Source organism: Acinonyx jubatus, chromosome B3 (genome assembly GCF_027475565.1).
Source record: "Acinonyx jubatus isolate Ajub_Pintada_27869175 chromosome B3, VMU_Ajub_asm_v1.0, whole genome shotgun sequence".
NCBI lineage: Eukaryota > Metazoa > Chordata > Mammalia > Carnivora > Felidae > Acinonyx > Acinonyx jubatus.
In genome coordinates, this window is record NC_069386.1 from 139,511,010 (window position 1) to 139,533,299 (window position 22,290).

General features: G+C 48.4%; 1 protein-coding gene across 4 annotated transcripts in view; it reads left to right on the forward strand.

The window, feature by feature from the left end:
* The window catches only part of EML1 (EMAP like 1), a 185,158-nt gene that overhangs the window by 132,720 nt on the left and 30,148 nt on the right, over positions 1-22,290 (forward strand). For 3 of the 4 annotated variants that reach the window (XM_027066600.2, XM_053224927.1, XM_053224925.1), the window contains exons 4-9: positions 2,250-2,384; positions 14,312-14,340; positions 15,230-15,286; positions 17,717-17,846; positions 20,551-20,700; positions 21,984-22,053. In XM_027066600.2, the coding sequence (XP_026922401.2) occupies positions 2,250-2,384; positions 14,312-14,340; positions 15,230-15,286; positions 17,717-17,846; positions 20,551-20,700; positions 21,984-22,053 (571 nt within the window). The remainder of the gene's footprint in view (positions 1-2,249; positions 2,385-14,311; positions 14,341-15,229; positions 15,287-17,716; positions 17,847-20,550; positions 20,701-21,983; positions 22,054-22,290) is intronic. The other variant, XM_053224926.1, reaches the window with a different exon arrangement.

Genomic DNA, 22,290 nt, shown 5'->3' on the forward strand with positions numbered 1-22,290 from the left:
AAAAATGCACGTTCTGACCCCGAGGCGTGCCCATTTGGATCCGGCCGTAAGATTCAAATCCGGCTGCGAATCCAAAGCTTCCTCAGTCACCAAGAAGGCTGTGCAGACAGCATACCACATCCCCACAATTATGGTCACCTTATTTATGTTTGCTCACCCAGAGAGCGAGATGGCTTTTCAAATCCGACACACCGTGAGGTTTTAAAAAAACATGCTAAGAGATTCTTTGCTGAGCCATCGGCAGTTCCCACAGGGAAAGGACTGGAGCTGGCCTGAAGGAAGGGGACGAGGACAGAGGAAGAAGAGAGACCGGGGGCACGGCTGTGCTGTGTCGTCAGGAGAAAGGGTTCCTCCCAGGAGCCTGGCCTTGGCCTCACGTCCTTGGCACCTGTGTCCCAAAGTGTGGCCTGGTCTGCCCCCTCCCTGGGGCTGAGCTCTCACAGCCACCTGGCATTTCTGTCACGCCCCCGTCTCCTCCTGCGGCCCCAGCGCCACCTGTGCCTCGCATCTTCCCACCTTCGGCCCCTCTCTCTGGCCTTCTTTCCTTTCTCTGCTGCCTGGCTCCCACTCCCCACTCCCTGGGCAGGCCCCTCCCCACAGCCCCTGCCCGGGACCCGCACCGCCAGCCAGCCCTCTCCTTCTTTCTTACTGGGCCGGTGCTAAGTTAGAGCCCTTCATGTTTCTTCCTGTGACGGGCTCAAATGTGATACTCCGTTCATTTATTCTTTTTTTTTTTCATCTTTTTCATGTAATAAGTATCTAGCTTCTTTACTAGGCTCTTGAAGCATGTAAGAATGATCAAGGAGATGGGATCCCAAGGAATGTGTGGCCTAGTGATGAGGATAAAAACTTTACAGGGAGGCCTGTAATACATGTATGTGCTCCAAGAACAGCACGACTTACCCTTCATGTCCACGAGCTACCTGTGTACGGGCCATCCTTCTTCCTAGAACAGGCTCTTCCCTACTGTGGAATTATAACATGTTCAAGCCATTTGTTTGATCTCCCCCAGAAATCTGCAGGATTCAGGAGATCTTCACAGCTGTTGCACCCTAGACCCTCAACCAGTCTAGCCCTCCCCCCGCACAACCTGCTATACTTACGTGGGTACTACCTGCAAACAAAGGCATCATACGTGGAGTGGAATGTTTCTGTCACTGCCGGTGGCACTCTGTTTGCATTTGTCTTTAGACCAGAGTTCTTCAGCACCAGCACTACCGACTTTGGGGGCCGGATCATTCTTTGTATCAGAATGTCCTGGGCATTGCAGGTGTTAGTAGCATCCCTGGCCTCTACCCACTGGATGCCAGCAGGAGCCCTCTCCCCCCACTCGTGACAACCAAAAGTGTCTCCAGACATTGCCCAATGTCCTCTGGGGGTGAAGTCACCCCTGGCTGAGCACCACTGGTTTAGACTGAAGCCTGCTCAAGGGCAGGATACTTCCCATGAAGCTGCTGGAGTGCTCACAAGGTTGTTGGGATGTTTCCTTTCAGTTTCTGCCATGACTTTGCTGTCTTTTAAAAAAAAATTTTTTTTAATGTTTATTTATTTTTGAGAGAGAGAGACAGAGTGCAAGCCAGGGAGGGGCAGAGAGAGGAGGAGACACAGAATCTGAAGCAGACTCCAGGCTCTGAGCTGTCAGCACAGAGCCCAACATGGGGCTCGAACTCATGAACTGTGAAATCATGACCTGAGCCAAAGTCGGACGCTCAACCAACTGAGCCTCCCAGGCGCCCCTGCTATGACTTTGACCCTAACTAATGACCACAGTTCCAAAGGCAGTGAGCAGAGACATTGATCCCAGCTGCCATTCTGCAGAGAATAACATCCATCCATACACACACACACACACACACACACACACACACACACACACACACACGCTTACACATATTGTATAGTTAGGGCTTTAGAATCAATCCCTTTAAAAAAAAATTTTTTTAACGTTTATTTATTTTTGAGACAGAGACAGAGCATGAACGGGGGAGGGGCAGAGAGAGAGGGAGACACAGAATCGGAAGCAGGCTCCAGGCTCTGAGCCATCAGCCCAGAGCCCGACGCGGGGCTCGAACTCACGGACCGTGAGATCGTGACCTGAGCTGAAGTCGGACCCTTCACCGACTGAGCCACCCAGGCGCCCCCCTTTTCAAATATCCATATAGAAATATAATCTACGTGTATATGTTTGCCCTCGGCAATAAAATAAAATCACTGTTAAGAATCTCATTGTCATTTCTGTGTTGCCTCAGTACCATCAAGAGGACCAGCTCCTCCGAGCGAGTGTCTCCTGGCGGTCGAAGGGAAAGCTGCGGAGATTCCAAAGGAAACCGAACCCGCACGGGATCTACAAGCAGTACTTCCAGCGGCAAAAAGAACAGTGAAAGGTAAGGGCATCTTCTCTGCTGGTCCCACCGTTCAGAGGTTTCGTTACCTCTTTTCCCCCAGCGATGAATCAGGAGAGCGCCCAGTGTGTGCGCGCTCCCGCCCGCGGAGCGCCCTTCTCCTGAGCGCGGTGGGCGCTACTCAAGCCCCCATTTGAGGTGGCTGCTCATCACCCTTCACACCGCTCGTTGTCCAGGTGGAAAACCTTAACTGGACGTCCCAGCACCCTCGTGCAGGCCGAAGTAGCTCCTGAGAATTTGCTTGGCCCCAAGTCCGTGGAATTGGGGAAGCCATTCTGAATTTCCCTACGGAACACTTCACACTTCTAGTACCTTCTGCTGTCATTCAGAAATTAATTTCAGTGGGTTAAGTGCGTCGACAGTATTTTCTAAGGTAGACCGACTGGGTGAAAAGCTGGAGTTTTAGGATTTGTTAGAAACCATCTTGAATATCGAGCTAACACCAGAAATGGGAGCCATTTCTTTGCGGTTTCCTGAAATACGCATGCTTATAATTGAGCATTTCCCTTTGAGGTTAATTTATAACGGATTACGACCAACACCTCTACGATTAACAGTAACCTTTTATTAGTGAAAGCTCCTTGTTGGCATTTTCAGAGCCTGTTTTATGTTTATGAATGTGCGTGTTTGTGAGATCGTTTCTCTGTGTAGATACCTGCCTTTTTAAACCTTGTGCTTCCATTCTGTGCCTTCATTCTCTCTGTTGAGCAAAGCTGAGGAAGGAGTCTCAGCTTCACAGTCTAAACGTGTCCCCCCCCCCCCCCCCCCCGCCCCAAATGTTTATGTAAGGAGAAGGCTTAGTCATAAAGCAGTGGACTCCAACCCACAGGCTGTAAAAATTCCAAGTTTGTAAATCTATTCTGATTCAGTCCCGTAAGGAGGCCTGAATTGTTTTTCAGTTTTATCCCTAAAGGATAGCTTCTATAGGAAAGATGCAGGCAATGCTAACATCAGCAGGTTAGGGCCACAGTTGATTAACAGTCCCGGAGACCACTGATGTGGGGTTCTGCCTTCTAATTTAGGCTATTAGTACTTCTTATCAGAAGATTATGCTAATGAGGTGATAATACCTTTGAAATAAGGCCAAGTGGTTACTATGACAGTAGAGTATAAATGGGTCATGCCGTGTGGCCTTCAGGCTTCTTGAATGTAGGGTAAGCTTGGAAGTTGACCTGAAGTGTCTAGATCTGGGCAGTTCTTAAAACCTTGGCTCCTTCTGTGCACATCTGATTTTTGTTAAGAATTTCCGAAAAAGAATCCGCATTGTGCAAACACCAGATCTGTTTTATCTCTTAAATCCTATGGCTTTGATAAATGTTCTGGGTAAATATTTCCATAAAAGATATTTGCAAAGGGGTTTTGTGTGTGTGTGTGTGTGTGTGTGTGTGTGTGTGTTTTGTTTTGTTTTTAATGCCACAGCAGGAGACTTCGACTTAGAAATGAGGGGCCAGGAAAATCCACCAATCATTTTCTAAAAATAATTCAAGCAACTAAACATGTCCATTTAAAAATAAGCCCCGTGCCTCACTAAGACCCAGGAGTAGTTGAGGCCCACGTAGCCCCGAGCTGGTTGAGTTGCTCCCACACACCTGAGGAGTTTCAGAAAGAAAGTTCTTGCCTTCTCTTAGGGAATTGCTTGTCCTGGTAGATACCTTCAGGGGCCCGTAGAAATATTAGCGCAATAACTCAGACAGAAAGAAACAGCTAAGAAGCAATAGCAGTGAAGGTCAAGTTGGTGACTCAGTCTCTGCCTGACCCTCTCCTTCCTTCTTCTCCTCCCTTGCCGCCTGAGCAGCCCCACCCTTGAGCTGCCTCGACCCGGCATCAAAGCAGAGGTCGCGTCTCGTTGACCGATGCCTGGACTCTGGGACTTAAAGCGTGCAGAGAAAGGTATAGAAAGGTGGCCCTCACATAACCCCCTTCGAAACACCATGGTACTCAGTGGTCGAAGACAGTAAGATCTCTGGCTCGTTGCTCTGATATTGCTCTGTGGTTCCCGGATGCTGGCTTACATTTCCAGAGCTCGTCTTCTTTGGCTACCGGGGGCAGCAAGACAAGGTGGAAAGGGCACGGGGTCTCTGGAGTAAGAGAAAGGTCTGGGTTCGTCAACCAGTTCTGCCGCGTGACGCCTTCGAGCCTCCGCTTTTGCCGCGGCGCCTTAGGGATTAGTACATCCCTAATTGCCTCCCATCTTATCAATGAACTGACTGGTGGGAAAGCACTCAGCACGAGGCTTGGCACTCAGTCACCGGCCTCGTGTCGTGGCAGCTGTTACAAAGTGAGACCTGCGCCAGGCAGAGGAAAACCATTTATGAGGCTTTCCAAAATGCTGAGCTTTTATTCCCTGGCTCGTAAGATAAGGGCTCGTAAGAGAAAGCGATTCATCTTTTCTCTGGTCTGACACACGTTGCATGGTGTTCACGCGAGCGATGCGGTCCTGCGAGCACAACCCGGGTTCTGGCAAGATCTAGAAGCGCTCGGGGGGGGGGGGGGGGGGGGGGTTGGGGGGGAGCGCTAAGTATCACACGGCTTCGCGGTTGTCCACGTGGCATCAGGATGAGCCAGGCGGGCTCGCCAGGATGCTAGCGAGGGAGAGGCAGAGCAGGGGGGGCGGCTTCGGTTGGGTCCTGTTTGTGGAAGGAGGACGTCCCGCACGCACGACGGTGCCGTGACTTGTGTGAAACAGACTGGCTCCAGATCTCCCATTACCGCACGCCATATGCAGCGCTGTCTTCAGAGCATGTGGCAGTCGCGCGAAAATTAGAAAAAGCCTCCTCTGACTCAAGGAAAACAGTTCCACCTCGGCATACAGATTTCTCAGTAACAATTACAGCAACCGTAAGCTCCTCCATGCATATCGCACGAACCTTAATGTTGAACGTAAAACGATAGTGGTTTTGAGATCTTCGGCATTCACCTCTTCTAAAATAGACTAATGTACTTAAAAATATCTATGAAAATAGAAACTGTGTTCTTTTGTGAGTTGCAGTCCTCTTGTGCCGGCTTCTCATCTTCTTTGGAAATGGTCGCTGGATTTGACAGTCATTCTTGTGACATTGGGGACTTTTATCTTCGAATGTTTAACATTTTATTATTTTTTAAATTTTTTTACATGTTTATTCATTTTTGAGAGACAGAGTGTGAGCGGGGGAGGGGCAGAGAGAGAGGGAGACGCAGAATCCGAAGCAGGCTCCGGGCTCCGAGCTGTCGGCACAGAGCCTGACACGGGGCTCGAACCCACAAACTGTGAGATCATGACCTGAGCTGAAGTCAGACACTCAACCGATTAAGCCACCCAGACACCCCAGAATGTTTGATGTTTTAGAATACTTTGCTTGTATCAAAACACAAAATTTTTTTAATGTTTATTTATTTTTGAGAGACAGAGAGAGCACAAGCAGGGGAGGGGCAGAGAGAAAGGGAGACACAGGATCTGAAGCAGGCTCCGGGCTCCGAGCTGTCAGCACAAAGCCTTATGTGGGGCTCAGACTCACGTACCACGAGATCATAACCTGAACCAAGTTGGACGTTCAACTGACCGAGCCACCCAGGTGCCCCTGAAACCACAAATTTTTAACAGCACTTAATCTGTGTGCTGGCAAACTTCTATAAGAACAAAAGCAACATATGGCAATGTGATATTTATTTCATGTATTGTTAATGATAAGTATTAACAATTATATAGTGATTTTGTGTCATAGTGAAGTACTTTTTAAATTTAAATAGGAAATCAACAGTAACATTCTCATGAATGACCTGTGCTATCTAATGTAACCAGTGTACTAAGGCAATAGGGAATTTTTTTTTTTTATTAAAAAAAAAGCATTTTGTATCAGAGAAACAGCTACTACTTAGAATGCAATTTATGTTGGATGTTGCCAGACTGATTAAGTGTTTCAGTTAGAAAACTGCCCCCCCCCCCTTTGTAATTCTGACTGGACTGACACATATCAGCTTTGTAAATAAGACACTTCGTTTCCAGCAAAAAGTTGTCGTAAAGGAGTTATTTTGTTAGAACAGGAAATGTGTCAGCCATCTGGTGGAAACCTCATCAGAACACACATTTAAACCCTGCATTTTAGGGGCGCCTGGGTGGCGCAGTCGGTTAAGCGTCCGACTTCAGCCGGGTCACGATCTCGCGGTCCGGGAGTTCGAGCCCCGCGCCGGGCTCTGGGCTGATGGCTCAGAGCCTGGAGCCTGTTTCCGATTCTGTGTCTCCCCCTCTCTCTGCCCCTCCCCCGTTCATGCTCTGTCTCTCTCTGTCCCAAAAATAAATAAACGTTGAAAAAAAAAATTTTTTTAATAAAAATAAAAAAAAAAATAAACCCTGCATTTTAGAGTCAACAAATGTGGGGGGCTGGGAGGGGAATGCTTCAAAATAACAAAGATGTGAAAGTATCCCCTTAGATGCTCTTTTGTATTGAACAACCTCAACATCTGTGCCAGCCATTTTATAGGGTCCAGAACCCTGAGCTAGAGACTCTGAGCTCTGTCCGTCCCAAAGCTGTAACATTCCATGAAATAGTCTTTTCAGTGACACCTTGAGGTCCTCAAGGCTCAGATTTGTTCTTTTATTTCACCATCACTGATAGTGCAATCTGGAGCTTAATCCTCAGCCTGGGTTTCTGGCCCCCCATGTGCTGGCTCCCCAGCCTCTCTTGTGCCCTGATAGTCATGGCTAATACCAGCTCTCGCTTGTCCCCAGCAAGATTTTTTTTCTTTGAGATAATTTACTTATTACACAAGTAGCATGTGTCTTAGGAAATCCAGATGTCCAAAAAAGAAGTGAAAATCTCACTACTTAGAGACCTCAGAGCTAACGTCTTATTCCATTTCCATCTAGACTTTATTTCTAGGGTACTGTGTGTCTGGTGTATCATTTAAATACATTTGTCGCCTTCTTTTTCATTGGCTTCGTAGCCATGTTTTTGTGGCAGTAAATATACTCTGACAGTGTAACTTCAGAGGCGGAGCAGTATTTAGCTAGGCAAATATACTTTAGTTGGACATCAGGTGCCAACAAGGTTTTTCTGATCTAGTCAGTCCAGCCCGATATCTAGAACAAATGCCCAGATGTTTGCAAGAACGCTTAGCACGGAGCTTGCCTGCTGTTGGCACTCCATCCACGGTGGCCGTGATGATTACCTTCTACCCCAAGTGTTGGAGCTAATGTCGGTGTGCCTGCTCGTGCTGGCAGTGCCCCTCTTCTTTGGGACGTTCTGGAATTCCCCAACTCCCGTTCCCACCCTCACCCTGACCTGAAAAGGGAGGAAGGAATCAGAAATCCTGAACAATTTTGTATCACCTTACCCCTTCCCTCGCACAGCACTGCCTAAGTTATTGAGCACGTACGGTGCACAGAACACAGTGTAAGGCAAAGTGGGACGTGGAAAGGCCCGGCACACACACAGACCCATTCCCTCCACAAACGTCAACGACACATTCAACTGAAAAGGGCCAGTTTCCTTAGTTTCCAAAGGACTCAACACAAACAGAAAAAACACAATCAGCTCACTAGAAAAACGGGCAGAGGATTTGAACAGGCAGTTTGCTGAGAAGGAAGTACAAATAGCCAACTGACTAAAGAAAAGATAATCAGACCCACTGTTAATTAAAGAAATGCAAATCTCAGTAAGAAGATAGTATATGGAGAAAAAGCTTTATTGTATTATAAAATAAAACACAGATACGAAAAGAAAAAAAAAAAGGAAAGAAAGAACACCCCACACAAGCAAATGCAGAGCTTAATCAATTACGCCTTCTAGCACTTATTAAGTGGAGGGTTTTTCCTTCTCCTGAGTGACATGTGTATGTGTCTGGAGATTTGGTGGCAGTGGATGGTTGGATATATTTGGAGGAACTCTAGCTGATCCTTCAGGACCCAACTCAGGACACCCCTTTCTCTGGGAAGCTTGGCCTGGCCCTTGGGTCTGAGTCCGTTGCCTTTCAGATTGCTTTGCACCTGCTGGTTATCTTTATCTATACCTGTAACTCCCTCCCCACTCGCCCCATGCCCATACATACCCCTTGCCCTCCCTCAAGCTTCGGGAAGGCAGAAGCTATTGTTTATTATTCTTTGTATCCCTAACTCTTTGCACAGGGCCTGGCACACAGTAACTGCTCAGTAAATGTTTCTGGAGTGAATGAAAGAATATATATTTAATTTAAAACAAAACAAAACAAAAAACATAGTCATTTAAGAACTATGTAAACAGCACCACCTATTGGTAGATGATTTTAACACCACCCTTCAGATTCTGAAACATTTTGCCCTGGAAATTAGGTGTCTTAAGTTAAGCATCTTCGCTTTACTGAAAGGGTTGTTCACTCCCCGAGCCATGGGGTCATTTATCTTTTAACGCATGTTAAAATAATAAGTGTTCATATTCTTTATATTTTAGTTTTGAGGCTGGTAGGCAGGGGGCCTGGAGGTTACATGTAGGTTCTCGTCAGCAATGGTGGGAGCAAGAGGAGAGTGACAGAAGTGAAAACCGCGTATTGGGCACTCTGTTACACGCGCAGTTTGACCTTACCAACACCCTGGACCTTACAGTGGTTTTAGTCCCGTTTTGTAGGTGAAAGAAACTAAGACGCGGAGGTAGAGCGACTTACCCAATCCGAACGCAGACCCAGCTGACTTCAAAATCTGGGCAGGTTCTGCCACACTGAGCTGGAGGTGTTGGCTGGAAATGTCTATGAAGCAGTCTTTGTCCCCAAGTAGGGTCTCCAGTGACTTCCAAACTCTTTGAGATGTTTCCTCCATGACCCCATTTCTAGTAGAAAGCTGCTTAAGGGCATTTATGTAGAGAACCATTACTTACATAGTAAAGTATTTTGGTTGCCAGCGGGAATATTATTTCATCAAGTGAGATCGTTTCAAAAGGAGTCCTGGTACGTATGTCAAGAGCTACGGTTTTTATAGGTGAACAAATGTCAGGGAGAGAACATGTTTCACTTTGGAATGGTGTCCTTTCTGATCGAGCCTCGTAAATCATTTTCGAAGGCAAGTATCTCTGCTCGAACGGCATTGACCCCTGTTGGCTGTGCTCTAATCCTGGTCACCCAGGGGTCCCTGTTACACGCATCCCCCGTGTGTCAGATCCGCAGCGTGCAGGACCTGGGCTCCTGAGCCCCCTTTCAGGCACGTGGGGTAAATTAGGTAACAGGTGGGGAGGTGCGGAAGTGCCGAGTGCAGATCCCACTACAGAGGCGGGCACAGCGCAGGGAGTGCCGCTAAATCGGAGTCTGAACCCCTGCCCGACTCCCCTCCTCATACACACCCAGCCTGCCGTGTGGCAAGGTGAGTGTTAGCAGATGAAAAGAATAACAGCCACTAGGAGACCACCCTGCGCCCAGAGTCCCCGGTGAACGTTATCGGGGAGTTAATAACATGCGATGTAGACTCAGGTGGTCGTAGCCGCTGCATGGTTGTGAGCTCACGGCTCAGGGTGGGGGCTTTTCCTCAGCTCAACTGTTTGATTTTCTCTTGCTGCCCCCAGATCCAGCCGCCGGTCTGGCACAGGCTCCCGGCTGCCTCGCATCCTCCGTGAGTCCCCAGGTACCGCTTCCTTATGAGAACCCTTGAGATGGTCTCCCGAGCCAACCAGCTCAAGGAAACACACAGCCAGAGTCTTTCCGCAAGTCATCCTGCCAAAACAGAGCAGTAAAAACCATACCCGACCGTTACACTGTTCACTCGGGAGGTATTGGCCACTGCCAAGGGCAGGTTAGCCAAGAGATGAGGGTCTGCTCACCAGAGGGGAAACCCTTCCTCTCCTCTGGGCTGATGTCTCTCGTGGGCTTCCGGGGGCAGGAGGGGGGGGCATCTGTGTCAGCTCCCCACGGGGACAGGGATGCGTGAAGCCTCACGCCTCCCCCCACGGAACCACACCCTGGCTGTGCAGGGAGCGTTAACGTCACCCACTCACGTTTTTCCACTTAGCTCACGCTAAGGAACAGGTGATCAGAGACCAACTACGCGGCCCTGGGGCGGCGGTCTCCTCCCGTACCAAGTGAACTTGCAGCCCGGGCCCGTTTTCAGCAGTGTCGGGTTCCCAGGGTCCCCTTTCAATCTCCTGGCAGTGAGTTCTGGAAAGGGCAGGTGTTCAGCGTGCGGCTCCGGTTGAGAGATTTTGAGCGGAGGCCGCAGCACCTTTAATCCTGCATCACGGCTGTCGTAACACCCTCTACGGGTTTGCCCCTCTGTTACTACTGCTCCAGAGGTTTGTGCTTAAAAGGCTTGCACCCACGAGTGGAGCTCCCGTTTCCCTGGCACTGTGCTGCTGTTTAAGAAAGGTGGTGGTGCAGAGGCAGGAATAATGGATTCAAGAGTAAAGACAGTATTTTTTTGCTTTAAAAATGTAGCTTTCTGGGGCACCTGGGTGGCTCAGTCGGCCGAGTGTCCGACTCTTGATTTTGGCTCAGGTCATGATCTCGTGGTTTATGAGTTCAAGCCCCACATCGGGCTCCGTGCTGACAGTGCAGAACCTGCTTGAGATTCTCTCTCTCCCTTTCCCTCTGCCTCTCTCTCTCTCTCTCTAAAAAATAAGTAAACATTTAAAAAAGAATATAAGAAAAATGTAGCCTTCTATAAAAGTGGGGAAAAAAATGTAGCTTTCTCAAAGAATGGAACACAGCAATAGCATCCTTTCTAAATACAATATGCCCAAAACGTGATGCGCAGTTCAGAGCACAAGGTGAGAACAGTGCCTTTCTCCATGACCCTCAGCTGTTCACACCCACACTGCCTTTTCTAGTGTTTTAATAGATAGATCTTTTTTGTTTTAAGTTTTTATTTTTGAGACAGAGAGAGACAGAGCATGAGCAGGGGAGGGGCAGAGAGAGGGGGAGACACAGAATCCGAAGGAGGCTCCAGGCTCCGAGCTGTCAGCACAGAGCCCGACGCAGGGCTTGAACCCACGAACCGTGAGATCACGACCTGAGCTGAAGGCGGACGCTTAACCGACGGAGCCACCCAGGCGCCCCTAATAGATAGATCTTTGATTCTTCCTGTAATGTCACAAGCCTGGCCTCAGGAGTCTACGGGCCTCCCTGTGTCTGGAATTCGAACTGCCCTACGGATCGCTCTTTCTAAGAGGAACATAGTTCATAATTGTTCTTCTCAATCTCCAGGGAAGGTTCTGGATTGCTTGTTCCTGCGTTTGGGGCTTTTGTGTCTTTCCACTTCTGTGATTAAAGTCATGATGGAAAGATGGCTCTCGTGTCTTCTGATTCCCTACCTGGCTTCCCCGTCATTATGTTCCTGTAGCCGGTAGGCTTGTGCTGCCGTCTTCTGCTTCGGCCCTTCCTCCCGTGTCCTCACCCTGCCTGTGACTCTCATCATATGTGAAAGTCGGAGTTAAGACCTGTGTTTTCGCTTAGATGATCACAGGACTGTCACTCCCGCTCTGACAGCGAGAACAAGCCGGTGATCGACAGAAGCATGGCTATTTTAAACCCACCGTGGAGCTGAGGTCACAAAGTAATGTGATGAACTAAAATCCACACGGCGACGAGCCTGTCTTAGGAGAGACAGGTCCACGGCTGCTTTTATCCTGGGCCGAGCTGCAGAGGAGAGGGGCCGTCGGGGATCACGTCAGAAGAAAGCAGCCCAAGGCTCACCGAATAATTCAGCCGGGTGTGGACTGTCGTGGTCGTTTGGAATTTTTGCAAGCCCCATGCACAGGGGGCGCTTCACACACACACACATGTGCGTGCACACACACACACGTACGCACGCATGCACACCTTTCTGCAGACCTTCAGTGAGCTCATGACAGATCAGGAGCAGGTCCGGAGTGCAGGAAGGAAGACATCCCCTCTGAAACACAGGCACATCAGCTGCTGTCGTACGAGGGCAGAGCAGGGGAACCAAGAGGAATCATCTACCCTGTGGACCAGGTGCCTGCAAGAACGGTCACCCCTGAAGGAGGGACGGGAGAGCTGACAGAGCCCCGGAGACACAGCCCCTGGTCAAGTCTGAGGACCCACTGGGAGAGCCCGGGGAACCCTACACCACCCACCCCCTGCCCCCGGCCTTAACGTCACAGCAGCAAGCAGAGCAGAGACCCCCGCCCTGACTGCGTTTACCCGCCGCTGGGTGAGGGAGGAACAGCATGAGAGGGCTGCTGGGAGCCGTGCAGAGAACCTGCCACTGGCTGGGGCACAGGGTGTGTCGGGAGGACCCCAGGACGTTGCAGAGCCTCAGAGGCCTCCCTGGGAAGAGGCTTGGAGCACAGACAGCACGGGGACCGTGGGACGGCGTCCAGGAGGAGGGGAAGCCAGGCCAGTCACCTGTCACAGGAGCTCCGGGCACGTGGGAGGGACACCAGCAATGGGGCAGCTAGACTCACGGACCAGGGGACAGCAGAGGGAGATGCAGACAAAGAAATAAAGTTGTCAGGAGAGACGGCACTAGGGCCTCGAGGCCAGTGTGGCACTTTGAGTTTTGTGTCATGCTTTCAGAGTAGGTTTTTTTTAATATCTTTTATTTAAAAATTTTTTCTTTTAAGTTTATTGAGAGAGAGAGAGAGAGAGAGAGAGAGAATATGCATGGGAGGGGCAGAGAGGGAGAGAGAGAATCCCAGGCAGGCTCCACGCTGTCCGTGCAGAGCCCGACATACGGCTTGAACTCACGAACCGTGAGATTGTGACCTGAGCTGAGATCAAGAGTCAGATGCTTAACCGACTGAGCCCCCCAGGCACCCCTCTCAGAGTAGTTTTCAATGACCAAAGGCGAGAGTCCCGAAAACTAAGCCCGCAACAGCCCCAGCTACGTAAAGCACACTTGAACAGATTGCCAAGCACTTCCAAAGCATCGGTCAGGAGTTTACCCCCTGGTACGGCATCAAATTATCTGGAAGTCCAACGTATTGGTAATATTATTTATTATATGCTGGGGTTAAGGCTGATTCTTACTGGTGGTGTTTCTGAATGTATTTCAAGAAAAAACTGGAGGAGAAATGTAACATCGGGACTATATCTGCTCAGGTACTTTTTGGAAACTACGCACACACACCAACCTGTGTGCCTCTGTGGCTCTCTCGGGGGTGGGTTTCGTTTACGTGGTCGGTCTTGTTCCATGTCTTAAAGCAGGAGGCAAATCCAGGAAGCAGGGTATACGGGGCAGATGGTGTAGACACCGGAGTCTCGCAGACCTGGGTTTGAACGGGAGACACTTCCTGCCCTGCCTGAGGGTCCCTTCCCTTGTCTGGCAGGCAGGTGGTGACCTCTTCCGGCAGGTGCTTGTCCTGGGAAGTGGTCGCATGCTCTGCTGCTCATGCCAGCTCATCCCGGGGAAGCCTGCCCCTGGGGCTGTCCCTAGTCCGTCGGCAGCGTGACCTTGAATGCTCTGGGGATTTGGTTTCCCGGGTGCAGTCGTGGGGTGGTCCCAGCCCGGCAGAAATCCACGGTGGGGTCCCCACAACACTGATGAGATGGCCACGGCCCCGATATTCCTTATGTTTTCCCTCTTTTCCTTCTCACAGTAGCTACCCTGCCAGGAGCTGGGTGTGTCAGCAAGTCCTACGTCAGGAACTTTCTGGTTTTAAATAAGTGCTTTCAATCATCCGTGAGAAGAGCAAACCTTTGTGTGTGTAGACGTGGCCGTTCGCATCCCGACCAAGCACGTTTTCCTGCCGCAGACACTTACCTGCTCTCATAAACAGCTCAGTTGTGGTGGCAAAGCGGGGGTCACAATCTCTTGCACCTGGTTGTAGACGTTCTCACGTACATTTGTCCCTCTCTGCAGTTGCGTGGTTTTGTTTCTCTCGTTAGCGAGAATCACCGGCACAGCGTCAGTGTGACCGGCCTGTGCTGCCACCGGTGAGCTGGGGGGTCTTTCACGAATGAGGTTAAGCACCGGCCACACCAGCCTCCCTCTAAACCCTGTTTCCGTTTTGTCTCCGCAGCAAACCCAAGGAGCCTGTCTTCAGCGCAGGTAAGTCCCGTTCAACTTTTTTGCGCGTGCCCCTCGGTCCCCTCAGGACTTGGGGGACGCACGCGGAGCGGTTCCAGGGGCCACTTGTCACATGCGGAGTCTGCGTGGCGGGGCTGACAGGCTGAGGCCCAGGAAGCCCGTGCCCACGGGTCGGGGCTCAGATCCCAGGCACAGCCCGTAACTTGGTCGCAAAGACTAGACCCTTTCCCTTACCCCCTTGAAGACCGATGCAAGATGTGTCAACAAGGAGGAAGAGTGAGACGCCACCACACGTGTGAAAGCCGAACTTCTAGGTTGAAGACCGTGTGTGGCCTTTCTTGTTCCTCCCTCTCCCCTGGGGCTCCCGAGGCGACACCTCTGATAGGAAAGCTCTCTGATGCGTTAAGTGATCACTTTGTCCAAAAGGAGCTTTTTTTTTTTTTTTTTTTACTCTCTCTTTCTGCCTTCAGTCTCCTAAACTGCAACATGATGTACCTTTCCATATACCTTTTCTTTTTTCTTTTTGTTAACCCATCTTATAATAAGGTAGATGCTATTGTTAGGATATTAACCTTCTTCAAAAGCACATCGAAAATGCAAAATCGTTGACGGGTATGTCACCCGTGAAACAAACCCGTCTCATTTTAACTTTGGGTTTTCCCCCCTTCGATTCGGAACTGGAACTGATGTAAAAGTCAGCCCCCCCGTAGGTAGCGGCACGTGCTTTATTTAGTATTCGTTTCCTGTACGGGAAGCATGAAATCACGCGCTGAAAACTGTGATCGCCCTATGCCTGTGGAGCCAGGTCCTGAGCCCCCCACAGGCTCCTCTGCAGGGGCGGGGGGCCACCCCCCCCCAAGAGCTAGCTGCCCCAGGTCCCTCCTGCAGTTCTCGCTATCTCTTCATCTAGCGCTTCTGTCCCTGTCTCCGAAATCACAAGGGAAACGCCGGGTGATACACTGCAAAGGTAGGCGGCATTTCTGAAATCTCACAGCTCTCTCAACAAAGCTGCTACCCCGGCTGCCGAACCCTTTTCCGTACGGCCAAGCAGATACTCTCCTCGTACGAAAACGTGTCCATCACACAAGCCACTGCACCTGAAGTTAAACAGCAGTCCTGCGCCTTTACTTGGATGGGTTTTGATAAGTAGCTGTACATTCGATCTGGCTTGGTTACCAGCTGGTTTTGCAGGAACTCTGAAGGATTCGTAGAAACCCTAAGACAGCTATTGGGCGGCCCTGGATGTCCCGCTGTTTGGCCTGGCGTCCTGTGCCGCTGTGGCTGGCCTCTCGCTCCGCACCTTCCGGTGGGCGGCTGCGTGCTGTGGTCCTAACCTGCCTGGAAACTTCCATTGCCTTCCCTGGCTGTGTTTCGATCTTAGACATAGAACGCCCAAATTGCCAGGGCAAAGCAATGCCAAGGCAAAATTCAGGGCTTTTGGGGGGGCCTCGTTCAGTGGTTTAGCATCGTGCGATAAGTAAGCCTCGGTCCCGAGGATTTAACCAGCACGCGGCTACGGTGCGCTCAGTGTTTCACACGCACTGATTATTACAGCCACAGAGGGCTCTGCCGTGCTGCGGAGATGGCGTCATAGCCTCTTTGTTACCCATCCACGTTCTGTGCCTCCTCGCGTACAAAGACAGTTGAGGGAACCGCTTGTCCTCAGCTCTGTGCTTTGCTGGCATCTGCTTTCTTCTCCCTTCTGTCCTCTGCCGGGCGCTCCTAGGTCCTGCCGGTGTGGCGGCCACACCGTCCGATGAGCCCAGATTAGGGGGAGGGACTAAAGAAGAGAAGAGCTTTGGGGCGAGGGGAGGAGCAGGGGCCTGGAGCTGGGTAGATGTGTAGGGCGGTGGAGACACTTCCGGCCAGACAGGAGGGTCCAGGTGGGGCGCTCAAGGCCGGTGCGGCCACTTAGGGGAGAGCAGGCAGGATGCTAGACGTTTGGATCCAGCAGGTAAGAGGGCGGGCAAAGGACATTGCGTGGAGGAAGGACTTGGTGGAATCCACTTGGGGCCTCGACGGGTTTGGCTGCAGAATATAAAATGCCCGGGGTGGGGCAGTGACAAGACAGCCTCGGGTACCAGGACCTCTGCTCGGCTGGTCCCGGCGGATCTGGGGAGGACGGACCCTGTGGCGGCATCCTCATGGAGCGCCCACGGAACAGAGCGCCTGGCACGCCGTCTGCAGGCTGAGCGTGTATTGCCCCTTACTTAAAAGTCAGACTTAATACGTGGCGTGAAGAATGCATCACACGCATGTGAGGCCTGACATGCACGTGTGCACTAACATAAAACTGGGACGGCCTCTTAGTGTGCGGGGGGGGGGGGGGGGCTCGCATGCGGCATTTGAGGGTCCTTAGGAGCAAGATTTACAAAAGTAACTTGTAAATGTGGTGCTCACGGCACCATAGTTATTTCGTGACTTTTCCTCACCGATGTCCCCTCCGCCGATGTTTCTTCTCTCGAGTTAATGTGCCGCTATGGCTGGAGCGACCCAGTTTAAATGCCGTGGAAGCCTGATCCTGGGATCGGCAGTGAGTTCTAACCGAATTCGTCAGGAACTCACAGGACATTTTCCTTGGTCTTACTATATCCTGAAAGCGAGCAGAAACCCCCACCTTGTTTCTTTTTTAAAACTGCACGTGTCCCAGGTTGATGTATTACTGGGTTTTACTTTTGCCCCCGTAATGACTTCTTGAGACGTCAGAAGTTATTTTATTATAAAGATGCTTGTTCTAGAAGCTTCTGTTTCTCAGCATCTCCCCCTAATGGGTCTTTAGTCCTTCCGTTTTCTTTCAAGCTTATCTTTGAGCATTTTCCTTCTTGTGTGTACCCCAGCATGCACTCTTGCTGATTTTGTGTTCTTTATACTCGAAAAATGTGTCCAGCAGATAAGATACATAAAGGTATATTTTTACATTGCGATATAACAAAATGATCTAAGTGTCGAAAGATGCCTTATGAATTTCACTACTGGAATTGTATATACATGGAAATCACTGACAACTCTAAGTGGATTTTTTGCATTGGTTGTAATTTTGCGAGGTGGCATTTCCCTCCCCCGCCGATGGCGAAGACAAGTGTAAGCACTGAGTCTCTCGTGGAAAACCAATGGAATCTAGCTCTTCCCTCTCTATTACAATTTCTCACGTATTTCACGTACTTGAGGAAGCAGCACGTCCAACGTAAACAGGGTGAAAACTTTGGTTTTCAATGGTGCGACTTCAGATTTCCGTTATTTCCCCCCCCAACCCCACCCCCAGCACGTTAATTAGAAATCACGTGAAGAGTAGCTAGACCCTTTCCTGGGACATTAAGAGGAGAAAGAAAATAGACATTTGTTTTCAGATCCACCGGGCCCAGAGGCGTCTTAACTGATGTCTTTGTTCTTGTTGTAGAAGAAGGATACGTAAAAATGTTTCTTCGCGGACGCCCTGTTACCATGTACCTGCCCAGAGATCAAGTGGACTCTTATAATTTGGAAGCAAAGGTAGAGCTTCCCACCAAGAGACTGAAACTGGAATGGGTGTATCCTTTATTCACCGATTAGGCCAAATAGTCTATCCACACTGAAATTTTTTTTTTTTTTTTTGAGTTAACAAAATGGGCCATATGTGAGAACCCCGTACGGTGGTGTCCTTGCAAATAGGCTCCGTGAGTGCTGCTGGCTAGGGGGACACTGACCCATCATTCCTGAATGAAAGATGGTGGTTCTTGCTCAAATACATACGCATTTATTTCCCGACAAGAAAATATTAAGGTTCATAGGATTGGCTGGATGGTTGGGGTTTTGTTTGTTTGTTTGTCTGTTCGTTTTTAAAGAGCCGTGAGAAAACGCATCACTTTCTTTCTGGCTTGAATTTTAATCTTTCCAACAGAATAAAGGTAGTTTAAAACTGGGCTGGTTGCCTGGGTGGCTCAGTCAGTTGAGCGTCTTGACTCTTGATTTCAGCTCAGGTCACGATCTGACAGCTTGTGAGTTCCATGCTGACAGCGATGAGTCTGTTTGGGATTGATTCTCTCTCTCTCTCTCTCTCTCTCTCTCTCTCTCTCTCTCTCCCCCCCCCCTCCCTCCCGCCCCCTTCTCACTCATGCTTTCTCTCTCCCTCTCAAAATAAATAAATAAACTTTATGAAAATAAAGGTAGTTAAACACTAAGAGAAAAGCAAGCTGAATGAAAATAATCACAAATGCGTAGAGTTTAGGATTCTAATGAGATTGAAAGCCGGTTATTTGTAACACTAGTTGGCCCCTGCTTAGTGAGCTCTGCAGGGGCACACGGAAACAGCATGGAAACTCAAGAAGATACTGAACTTACAAACTTATGAAAATGAGAATGTCAGAAATTGAACTAAACCGTGCTGGCAGGAGGTTTTTGAACCCGAAGAGTGATACACTGGAAGGAAGGACAGGCATTCCCCCCTGAAACCAGGTGGGGGCCTGGCCAGCCCTGGGAACCTAACAGCAAGGTCAACAGTAATTAAAGGAGTAACATCAGACTGGGAATAATACCCCAGTCCTGAAGGAAGGGAGTAGATACAGGCGTAAAGAAAATCCACATGTGGCATAGATAGAACGCTACTTTAAGAAAAAGAAACAGCCTCCCCCACCCAAATGTAAATCTCAGAAATGAGTCAGCCCTATGACTGACGTTCTTGAGATCAAGCTGCTGGAGCCTTCATACTATGAGATTTAGAAAAGTGAACGAGCTTCCAGAGAGAAAAACCTGAAAGACAAAGAAATCGAGCCTATGAAAAGGGGTGAATGAAGCATTGGTTTTTTTTTTGTAACTTTTACTTTAGTTTTACTATTTTATTTTATTTTATTTTATTTTATTTTATTTTATTTTATTTCATTTTATTTTATTTTATTTTATTTTATTTTACTCTAAAGGAATTCTGCAGAGGCCACCTTCCGGTCCATGCAGATTTTAAGACAAAGAACAAAAATCCTCTCTTCGCCCTCAAACAAATTTCTATTGAGTACCTGTTTAATGCCAAGCCCCAAATATAAATTCTGAGAAGTTGGTTTATTTTTTTTTTTTATTTTTTTAAAATATTTTTTTAGGTTTACTACTTTGAGAGAGAGAGAACACGAGAGGGGTAGGGGCAGAGAGAGAGGGAGAGAGGGAACCCCAAGTGGGACTAGAACTCACAAACCGTGAGATCGTGACCTGAGCTGAAATCAAGAGTCAGACAGACACTCAACCGAGTCAGCCACCCAGGCGCCCCTAACAAGTTGGTTCAAACTGATGCTGTTGTAATCAGTTGGAAGAATTACTATTTGAAAGGATGGTATCATATTCTTTGGGAATTTTCTAGAATTCTCATCTGTACCTAAGTTTCTCTCCCAAAATATCTTCTTTATATTTTCAGATTCAGATGTCCTAAGCATTCACTAGGACATCTGTTTTGGCACATATAATTAAAGTGATTCTTCTTTAAGTCCATAATGGTTTAAATTTTAGGGTAAATCACGGCTGGAAAACATTATTCGAAGCACATTTTTTTCGGCCTACTCTCTGTTCATATTTTAAAAGATGTGAAACAGTGGAATTTATTTCAAATAAATAAATGGTACTTTTGTTAGATTATTTTTTCACATTCAAATTCAAGTGAAGTTTTGCTCTCAAAATAGTTTTCAAGGTTTGGAAGTATACATTCCAAAATCCTAACTGAGGTAATTATCCCCAAGAAGCTGGGGATGTTGGGGCAAGGAGGAGCTACATTTTTCACCTTTTACGTAGGTATGTCGGAGTGTCCTTTGCACCTTTTACAAGTACTTTCATAACATAAAAAAACTTTTTAAGTAAAAGATTTAGCTCCTAGATTACAATAAAAATAAAATTCACTCAATAAGGTATATACAAATCAATTACCAGTATCTTAAAATTTATTTATCTTTTTTTTTTAAGGCTTATTCATTTTTCAGAGGCAGTGGGAGAGGGGCAGGGAGAGAGGGAGACACAGAGTCCGAAGCAGGCTCCAGGCTCCGAGCTGTCAGCACAGAGCCCGACGCGGGGTTCGAACTCACAGACCGTGAGATCATGACCTGAGCCGAAGTCGGCCGCTTCACCGACTGAACCACCCAGGCGCCCCACAGTTTAAAGTTACTTAAATGAGAGAAATTGATGGTATTAGTCTTAGGGAATTTTATTGCCCATTCCTGTTGAATAAAGCTGATGTCTTGTCGGATCTTAAAGGAAATCAGGTTTATCTTGACGTACACAAAGCTATGGGTACCGGGGTCGCGACTGTCGTAACAACCTGTACTTGCTTCCAACGGGGGAGACGGTGTACTTCATCGCCTCCGTGGTGGTGCTGTACAACGTCGAGGAACAGCTCCAGAGGCACTACGCCGGCCACAACGACGATGTGAAGTGGTGAGTCCTCACCCCTGTAGAAATAGCGTCAGCGGAAAGACGTCGGGGCTGGGATGTAACTAAAGAGAGGAGAAGAGCTCTGAGGAAATAAGATCTTTTGGAAAAGCTCTTTATGTTCCACGTTGTCTGTACCCGGTGGTCTGCTAGCTACCCATCTCTCTAAGACACTACAGACTAGTTTTTTTGTCCTTATAACACATCCGCGTAACCAACCGTGTCACCCGAACAAATAGTTCTCATAGACCCCTGTTTGGAGTCCTTCTTAACACAAATAGATTCTAATCTGGGACTTTATATAAAAAAATCTACTACTTAACACTAGTAGATTCTAATGTGGGACTTTATATAAAAAAAATTTTTTTTTAATGTTTATTTTTGGGGAGAGAGAGAGAAAAAAACAGAGCACAAGCGGGGGAGGGGCAGAGAGAGAGGGAGACCCAGAATCCGAAACAGGCTCCAGGCTCCGAGCTGTCAGCACAGAGCCCGATGCGGGGCTCGAACTCACAAATGGTGAGATCATGACCTGAGCCGGAGTCGGACGCTCAACCGACTGAGCCACCCAGGCATTTTATTTAATAAAAGTAAAAATACCCATGTTTATTTCTGGCCTTGCTGTAATTCATTCATTTTAATTCATTCATAATCCACTTACAGCTTTTGGAAGGATGGGTAATAAAGCAGATGGGCTTACCTATTTCTATTTGTCCTAGATCCCTGATCAATAGTAAAACTCCTGTTGGTAAAAGATGATATTTTGGGGGCGCCTGGGTGGCTCGGTCAGTTGAGCGTCCGACTTCAGCTCAGGTCGTGATCTCGCAGCTCATGGGTTAGAGCCCCGCATCAGGCTCTGTGCTGACAGCTCAGCGCCTGGAATCTGCTTCCGATCTGTGTCTCCCTCTCTTCTGCCCCTTCCCCTGATCACGCTCTTTCTCTCTCTCTCTCTCTCTCTTTCTCTCTCAAAAAAAATAAACGTTAAAAAAAAACTTTTTTAAAGGTATTTTTGCTGTTTAACATCCTTAATCAAGGTTGTTGTAGAGTTGGTATTTTCCAAGCAAAGGCTGCTTTTTCCTTGCGTTTGGAAATTCTCGAGACAGAAGGGCTGGATGAAATAGGCGCTAACTGCCCAAGGTCATTGGGGTGCGCAGAGACTCTCTGGTGACTCTGTAAGAGGTCAGGTACCATATAGTTCTTACGTTTAAAGTTTTGACTAGACTCTATGTGGCCAAGAGAAAAGTAAAGCGTACTTTTAAAGCGTGGATGTTTTATCAATACCCTCTTTTTAGCCTAGCAATTCACCCTGACAGGATCACGATAGCAACGGGACAAGTTGCTGGTACATCTAAGGATGGAAAAGTGAGTTGCATTATCTTTCATATTTTTATAACGAACCGTTAACTCCGTATAATCTGGAAACCTTGCGCTGATGATTAAGCCTGCCTAGGTATAAAGTAGCTGAATGCTTCTTAACCCTTCATTAGAATTTTTTTATCGCAGATTTTCTTACAGTGACCTTAAAACCCCCTCGAACTCACCTTAATTTCAGCCAGTTTTTAAACAGCCTTGGTCTTGCCTAAGAATTCAGCGATTCTT